We start from the raw sequence: 9,003 nt of genomic DNA, 5'->3' as shown, positions 1-9,003 counted from the left end.
ATGATTCCTTTCTTGAGCACCATGACGCAGGTACTTTCACTTTTCCTTCTTCCACTTTCCCTGCCCAGCCTCCCTCTGGCATAATCAGCACCACCACAGGCAGGAATCAACCCTAAGTGACCATATCAGCGGATCAAGGTAATTGTAACTCAGCAGGTGTCACTGCATCATGGTATGCAAGGCAGGTACATCCCCATTCCAGGCTAGAGATACGGTGAATGTTAAAGCTTAGCACTTCTTTGGGGGAAAGAATAAACCCTAAGAAAAAGCTATGCCCCAAAAACCATCAGGGGATTGATACTGGTCAATGTTTTAAAGCTACGACTAAAATTGAACAAACATTGAAAAACATGTACTGAAAAGTGATTTATTCAGTGTGAATTCAAAGGAGATTCCACCATTCATTACAAGACCACACAGCTGGTCTTGAGACTGTACTCCAAGATATAGGCAGGGTAAATCTGTTGCTTCTCAAAGATGACAAAGATGGAAGGGTCTGTCAGGTCATCCACACAGCTGTCATAAAGTCTGTTTGAATTTCTGGCTCTGGGTGGAGGGCGACAGTACTCGGGGTTTCCCCGCACAAAGTCTCCAACAAGAACCTGAGCGACAAACATGCTGTAGCACCCTCTGTGGGAGGAGCAGTACTCATGGGAATAGCTGGCATCTCTAGCAAAGTAGCTTCCTAGGGAACAGAAAAAGCCACAGGTAAGACAATACACCAGCCAAGGGACAAACACGTGCTAACAGCACCTTGGCAGGCAGCGATTCAACAACCCCAGCTGGCCCTATAGACATTCCTGCCAGGTGTTCCCACATCGGCTTATTTTAAAGCGCCGACAAACTCCAGTTCACATTTTGCCATCAACTTCCCAGTCCCACCTCTCCAAGAGCAGGTACCTGAGGCAAAGAGAGGTATTTTTAGCCCTTCCTGGAATGGGATTGCTGTGGGTACTACCTGAAGCAATGCAGATGCGCACAGGTGAGAGTGCCCTAATGGCAGGAGTGCATGGGTCAGGAACCATCCGTCACTTCGCACCCACATCCCCCAGCCTGGCTGGGGTTTGCAGCCCCTACTGCTACAGCCCCTACACCCTTCTGCACTTGTACCTTTTCCATACATTGTCCCATGAGCTCCACAGAGTCTCCAGTCAAAGTTCTGCTCACAGATGGCAGACACATGGGATGGACTTGTGCCATGGAACAGGAGACGCTCGTCCACCCCTTTCAATTTATTGAGCTTCTTCATCTTTTCTTTTTGCCTACAGGCAGGAGAAAAGAAAAAAAAAAAAAAAAAAAAAAAAAAAAAGACTTGTTATCCTGGTTCAAACAAGGACAATTTCCCAACTCAGCTCCTCCTACTTCTGGGTCATGGAGGAACAGTGACACAAACTGCTCTCAGTGGGGTTACTGCCTGCTTTGCACTTCTGCTGGTACCCTGCTGCACAGTTGGCTCCTGCCAGCAAAACAAGAAGTTCTCAGCATCACTATGGACTGTGTCACCCACAACTTCACACCACATGAGAGAGTAAAGAGATGAACATTTCTTGACTGGAAATTGGTCAGTTCCCGTGTTATATAAATCCTGAATACATAAATATGATTATGAAACTGAGCTGTATGAAGCCACAGTGAAGATTGTATAATCCCTGCCCCTATCTTTATCACAAAAAAAAAAAAAAAAGTCTCCTCCTTTTTTTCTTAACTCTTGTGTGGAAGAGGCTAAAACCAAAAGAATAAACCTGAAGCACCAAAGCTCAGTTATTATGAAGGAAAAGAACTTACTTTTTGAGTAACACTAGCAAGAATCACACACACATCTTGCTAGGGATAAAAGGCTCATTTCTACACATACAAAAGAACACAGATGCAACCCTAATAACCCAGTAACAGAGAAACAGAGAGAGGAGCCCCAGTCCCCTTCCAGGACTGCCCTAGGGAAGCCTCAGCCCCAGGGATCAGAGGGACACCCAGCACTTGAGCAATGGAAAGGGTCCAGACCAGATCAGAAACAAAAGAGAGTACTGTCCATGAAAAAATGGATTTTCTGTTACGGCACAGAGAAGAGCATTTAGAGGTTGCACAGGACTTATAATGGAATGTTTTACAGAGGAACTGTAGGTGGGAGAATGGAGAGATTAAGGCAGTCCAAGGAGGACAAACAGGAAAACAGATGGATAAGGGGGCAAAAATGACTGGTTGTGTAAAAACAGGCCACTGCCTGGTTAGTAGGCTTGTCTGGCCATGTCTACCCTGTCTTCTCCTTAAACTCCCTTTCTGACTCTTACCTTGGTGATGGAGGCCCAATCTGTGTACATGCACATGTATGGGGGTCTGGATGGAGCAACTGGAATAGGACCTTGGGTCTCATGGGTCAGATGTCCACAGCCCCAGCAACTGCAGCAAGTGAGGGCTTGTGCCAGCATGTGATCACCAGCCAGTGTAAGGCTGCACAGCCAGTGAGGAGGGTAGCTGGCCTGGGAGCCAGGTTTTGGGGCAGTCATAAGTCTGGGCCACCAGCCAGACCTGGGCAGAGAAATACATGGCAGTCTCACCTCTGCTGGGCTGCTGAATTTGGCAGCTCCAAATGTAGACTATGGGGGACAACAGATCAGGAAATACCAGTCTTCTCAGACAGTAAGGATAATGAAATAAAACAGATACAAACCACTGAAAAATGTCCCAAAGTGTTGGGTTCTGGATCCTCTGCAGTTGGTTGATGCAGTAATTTTTCATTGTCTTCTCAAACAGCCTCTTGATTTTTCCATATTCTTGGGAATCGTGGCTGAGCTGTATCAACTGAAAATTTTTAAAGCACCAAAAATAAGGTATTACTGAGAGTAACAACTCCCAGTCCTTCCAAAGGAATCATTAACCTTCTCAGATCTGCTGAAAAGCCCTACCACAAAAATCACAAGCTGCTTCTGTTTTTCCTGTTAACCCTCCTTTACCATCACTCCCCATGTGGAAGCACAGGCACTGACTGAGGAAAATCAGTACAATCCCATGAGAGCTTCCTTTAGAGGATGCACCTCGACATCTGGACTATTTTTAGCTCAGAGTAACCTGAAGTCGAAATGCACAGTAGTATTCAGGCTGACGCAGAGCGAAAGTTTCACCTTAATCTGACATTCTAACTCCTTCCCTACAGGGCTAAAGGAAATACCCCCTTAAAATGCAATTCATCTGATTTATCAGAGGATGAAGTGCCTTGGGAGAGTACAAAGGACAGGTATGAGCAGCAGTGGCCTTCCTTACCCTGTGTGGTATCATAGGGGTTCTCAGAGAGCCTCCCAGGAAATGCACGTCTGTTCTGAATATGAAACTGTCAGTCTTGTTTCACATCGTAGTTGCTTATTTTATAAGACACATTTAAAAGCTGGTAACATCTCAATTGCCTTGAATCATGCTCTTGGAAAAATCAGTACAGGACACAGCTCTCCCCACCCACTGGAGAGCTGGAAAGTCCTACCTTGAACCCGATATCAGGTAGCGCAGTTTGGTCCCAGTGTGGAGGATAGACAGGATGTGATAGAGTCGTATTTTGGCTACAGAATAGAAAAATGAGCCAGTCAGCTGGTGATACTCCTAACCAAATCCTCCTCCTGGAGAATCCAACCATAGGCTCTAAAGCAGCCTTCGGGCATCCATTCAGGAGCTATAGTTTGTTTTCTTTTTGAATGAACACATCTTTGGTTCAACCAAAACTTTAATTGAACCCTCAGCTTCACATGCACTGTCTGCTGGTGACTTTCTAAAACAAAGACAGCTCTTATTCAAATAAATCAGTAGGATAAATAACATTTATAGCAGATGTGTTCAAATTCTGTTAAGCTGAACTTCCTTTAGAAAAAGCCATAAAATAGGGTATCTCAAGTGCCTCTAGTTCACTTCATTTCAGTGGATTTGCCTGTTCTGTGTTTTAATGTATCCTCAGCTTTCCAAGGGATGACATCCATATGCACCACAGCTCTTGGGATTGGCAGTCCCTCACTCCTAATCACTGCACAGTTTATTTATTAGTGTTGGGGCATAAATCAAGGAATAAAAATTCCTGGCACGGTTGTGTCAGCCCTATGTGGCCTTGCCTCTCACAGAGAGAGCAAATCCACTCTAGTGGTCTCTCACAGCTGCCAGAGTCTGCCACCAAATGTCCCTCCAGAGAGCTTCACAGACGCATTGCATAATTTACAAATACTGTCACCACAAAATGTACTGTTAAGCCAGTCAGCAAAAAGTATCTAGAAATGAATTTAAGAAATATAAAATTGCATTCTAGGCAGGTAGGAGGAACTTCTTAGCAGAAAGGTGCTGTCCTCTAGAGACACTGTTAAGCAATGAATGTGTATTACCTTCCATCTTGTCCACCTTCAGACTGTTTAGGCAGTCGAATAACTCTTCTTTGAGTTTGAAAGAGCACATTTGTTTGGACCATATCTTGAAAGAAAAACACAGTAACTCAATAATGAAATAATTCATTGTCTAGGGACAGGCTCTTACATGTTAAGTAAAAATAAAAGAGGAGATAGCCCAGAATATTGCATTGTGGTACTTGCTCTATCTCACCCACCCAGGCCAAACTTCATAACCATTCCCACTTGCACTGCTCCTACTTGGAGATCAGCAAGGTCGACCACCTGCTAGCACAGGCTGTGAAACTTGAAGGCAACCAAACACCAACTGCACCTGCACTTGTATTCACATCCAGGCTGCTGGCCAGAGAAAACCACATCTGATGGCAGGCCTATAGCAGGAAAGAGTTTTCAGTGCAATGGGGGCCACAAACCTGGCTTTCCAGGCAGCACAGGGCTGCTCCATGGTGCTAAAAGGAAAGCCTGCCCTCCCTTCTTGGTCCTGTAACAATATCACAGAGCACATGCTGTGTGACATGGCTAATTAACCATTGTTTCCTCCTTTAAACAGCACTCTTTATTCATACCAGGAAACATTTAAAGCTTGGAAAGCTAACAGGAGTTTTAAGACGGGTAAATAAATTAGAAACAGAAAAGCATTTTTAATTTTCCTATTTCTCTCTCTGTGCAATCAGCCCTAAATTTTTGTTTGCTGCATTCTGTGCTTTCTCTCCTCCTAAGTAGCTTGCAAGATGTTCACCATGGGTTCACTTCTTCACCTTTTGACTTTTCAGTGCCTTTTTTTCTTTTCTCTCATTTCTCCTTTTTAGTTGTATAAACACAAATGCATAAGGTGCCATGAAGCATGTACTCTCAACTCTTCTTCTGAATGTACAATATTGTCAGGGATGGTTTTTTGACTACAGATGCCCAAGTGTAGAAGCTCAAGTGGGGCATCTCAAAGCTGCAGAGAAATTTACCTGCTGCTCAAGTTCTACTTGGAGAAAATTTGCAGGAGGAAAAAGAGCTGTTCAAAGAGATAGACATAGTGTGAAAACCTTCAAGCCAGCTGCACTGTGTAATGAACTTAAAACAAGGAGATACTTCACCTGCAAAGTCTAACATATACTGCTGAGAACCAGCCCTGAAAAAAATAACACCATTCTTGTCAGCTAGGTATTCATTCTCCAGAAATGCAGATGTTACAGTGGCAGAGAGGTGATCTGGGTGCTGCAGAAAGAACAAGGAAATTACACCTGTTAGAAACCACCCTTTGGTTTAGGTGTTACTGTGGGGAAATACCAATGTTCCCCCAGGTCCCTATCACGGGAGGATGTTCTGAAGTACGTCTCTAAGGCTTCAAGCATTTTGTTCTGCAGCAATGGAGGGGTACCCCACAGAGCACAGCTGCTTCTAACAACAGCAACAAAGCAGCCTTCAGCCTGTGTGGTCAGCTCCAGCCAAAAGATGTCTGTCAGCTCTGGAAAATGCACCCGCTTTCAAAGCCAGTCCCTTGAAAGCTTTCACAGAGCTCCAGTCCTGCTTTGAGGGGTAATTAATAAGACAATTCCACCCAGGCACTGGAGCAGCACTGCAAGGGCACCCAGCGGTGCGTGCAGAACACACCAGCTGCAGAACAACATGCGCTAAGTAACTCTCCAAAGATGGTTTAACAAAAGCTTTTGGCATGAACAGCAGATGAATCTCACCTCTTTCCCATACTCAATCCACTGCTTGGAATCATCGAGCCAATACCAGACATACTCCATTTCAGGAGCACACAGATTAGTCAGGAGACAACACAAGTGCAGAAGAGCTGATGGGCACCTGGCTGCTTGCTCTGCCCTGCATCAGAAAAGAAATACAGATCAAAGTAGGGGTCTTTTCCAAAGCTGTCAAACTATGCAATATCCCTGGTCTGTTCAGAAATCTAATTTTAACTTCTCAAAAAAGGAGACCACCTTCAGCTGGGAAGTGGAGGTTTGCCCCAGAACCGAGGACCTGGTGTTTGGACGTTTATGGGTCATGGTAAGCACCACAGAAACGACCCTGACCTCTCTGGCTTGGACCTGTGCCACTGATTTTCCCTAAAATGGATCTTCCTAAAAAACGCATTGTAAGAAAATACACTTGACATAGAGATTTCCCTGCAGCCCATAGAGAAGGCCATGGTGAGACAGCTGTTCCCCTGCAGCCTGTGGAGGACCGTGGAGCAGAGATCCACACTGCAGCCCATGGAGAACACCATGCTGCAGCACGTGGACAGGCCTTGGGGGAAGCTGCAGCCCATGGAGAGGAACCCATGCTAGAGCATGTTTATCCTGAAGGACTGCCACCCATGGGAAATGAACCATGCTGGAGCGTGAGAAATTTTTGAGAATGATGGAAGAGTAGATGGTAAATCTTACAGACTGAGGACAACATCTATTTCCCTTCCCCTCTGCGTTGCTTTGGTAGGGGGAGATAGAAAAGTCAGGAATGAAGGAGTGAAGTTGAACCTGGGAATACGTGGAGGGGGAAATAGGTGATCTAATTTTTTTCCTCATCATTTAGATCTATTTTAACTGGCAATAAATTAACTTCCCCTAAGTCAAGTCTGTCTTTCCCAGTGATCACCTTGTCTTTATCTCAGCTCATGAACTTTCCCATCTTATTTTTCTCCTTGCTGTCCTGTTGAGAATGGGGAGCGAGAGAGCAGCTCTCACTTGGAGGAGGGGATATCGTTACTTACCAGCAAAGTCTCTGCTTTGCACTCTATCCTAGACACAGCACCTATAAAGAGAAGATGAAACAGCTAGCCACCAATAATTCCAATTCACACAGCTTCCTGCTGTGCTTCACCCTCCATTTATTCTCCCAGTTTTGGACCTTTTTTGTCCAAAAGACAACACTTTTTTGTGTATCTCATCACTTTACTGCCCCTACAACGTTGCCTATTATGGATCACATATCCATAGCCAAAAGCTGCCCACTTGCCAGCCGTCGAGATTGCAAGGGTCTGTGACAGAGCTGTTCTGAGCTGCCTGAAGAATCTGAGCACGATATTGAAACAGAAACTGGAAATGATCATGTATCCAGCTCTGACGCCCTTTGTTCTTTGGCAGGGATCAGGGGTATTCAGAGCAGGCCAATGGGAGGAAATCTTTACAGGAGCAGCTCTCTCATAGAGCTGTTTACAGTGCAAAGGTCCACGAAACAAAGGCTTGGCAGCCCTGGATTGCCAGAACAAAGAGCGAGGAAGAACCCGGGTCCCCTTCGCAGACGGAGCTTGTTCCAGTGCTGCCTTCAGACCACAGTGGCACTGTGTACACAGTAACACTGGCCAGGCCTGTTCCTAGAAAAATGCTCCAAATTCTCCTTCTCTCCCATTGCAGGACATTCAAGAGATCCAGCACTACCAGGAGTTTGGGGTTTTTTTTGACATGGCTGTCCCTTTTCTCCCCTCTGCACAGCACCATGCTGCTGCTGCTGCTGGCATGGCTGTAGAATTTGAAATTTGTGGATTTGAAGGGTGGGATTTGAGGGGGGAGGTGGGGAGAGGAAAAAATGGAAAGAAAAGCAGGGAAGTGGGGTGGGATGGTGGTTTCTCCAGCTTTTCTCCACTGCTGTCCCCTTCTCTCTTCCCTCTATCCCCACTCCAGAGATGGATGCCAACCCCTGCCAAGACTGGGGGCTCTCAGCCTGCCCTAATCACATGAGCTTTCAAAAATGTCCGCTTGTGTCTCACTTTCCTTTTCACTTTCCAGCATTTCTGCTCCATGCTGGGATTTTCCACTCACCAACTAAACCCCAACTAGAAATAAACAGAGGTGAAAGACTTAAAAAGCAGACAGAAATATTTCACTGGCAAGACAGCTAGTGCCCTTCACGTTTAGCTGAAGATTTCGCTACGTGCTCTTGTGCAATCGTAAAGTTGCTTTTAATATCTTAACAGGAGTAACTCTATACAGAGGAAATTTTATACTTAAAAAGCAACATCATGCTACCTTTTCCCTTACACAAGAAGAAAAGACGAATGAATGAAGATACAACTTACAGTATGACAAAGTGCAAGCAGGTATTCCTCCAGCAGACCTTAAAGCCAAGCCCACAAGCTATAAAATCCTGAACTTCCTGTGTGTCCGACCCTCCCCGCTCAGCTGCAGCCTGGGAAGGCTGTCAGAGCCCAGCATGCGCCACTGCCCTGACACAGCTCTGTCCTCGGGCTGCCCTGTCAGCACCCTTGGGAGCTGAGGGCATCAGCCTCGTGCCGGCCAGGCTGGATGAGCCTGCGCAACCCTTGCTCCGCATGGCAAAGGTGCCCCGGGTGCAGTGACGCCTTCGAAAGCAAAACACAGCTGGCCTGTGAGAGCTCCCTGTGAACTCCCCACAGCACATGTGTACCTCACAGCCTCCCTCGCAGCCTCCTGCCGTGGGACCACGGCTGCCTCTCTCTCACGGTAGCTTAGGAAGCGGGGCTGAGTAACATTTCCTCCTGGTTAATGCGACAGGCGCATGTGCACCTGCCAAGCACGAGCAGGCCGGCCGGGCACAGCCCAGGGCTTTGGCAGATAATCTGCAAAATCAACATCACTACGAACCAGAGTTTATCCCTACTTCTGGGTTCCTGTCACTGCACACCAACACTTACCTAAAGCCAATTCCTCCCTGT

The 9,003-nt window shown here is 46.2% G+C and overlaps 1 protein-coding gene across 1 annotated transcript; it reads right to left on the bottom strand.

Annotated features, from left to right (window-relative positions):
- Positions 1–353: 353 nt before the first annotated feature.
- Positions 354–8,603, bottom strand: LOC138104225 (protein mono-ADP-ribosyltransferase PARP12-like). The gene is made up of 9 exons (XM_069003202.1): positions 8,389–8,603; positions 7,084–7,124; positions 6,062–6,197; positions 5,462–5,582; positions 4,353–4,437; positions 3,473–3,548; positions 2,669–2,799; positions 1,111–1,262; positions 354–685 (listed from the first exon to the last, which is right to left on the bottom strand). Exons 3-9 carry the CDS (start codon positions 6,119–6,121, stop codon positions 405–407), a joined length of 906 nt encoding a protein of 301 aa, XP_068859303.1. The 5' UTR covers positions 6,122–6,197; positions 7,084–7,124; positions 8,389–8,603; the 3' UTR covers positions 354–404.
- Positions 8,604–9,003: the final 400 nt, after the last annotated feature.

Source organism: Aphelocoma coerulescens, chromosome 1A (genome assembly GCF_041296385.1).
Source record: "Aphelocoma coerulescens isolate FSJ_1873_10779 chromosome 1A, UR_Acoe_1.0, whole genome shotgun sequence".
NCBI lineage: Eukaryota > Metazoa > Chordata > Aves > Passeriformes > Corvidae > Aphelocoma > Aphelocoma coerulescens.
Note: the sequence above shows the minus strand (reverse complement) of the source record. Positions and strands in the feature narration are given on the sequence as shown.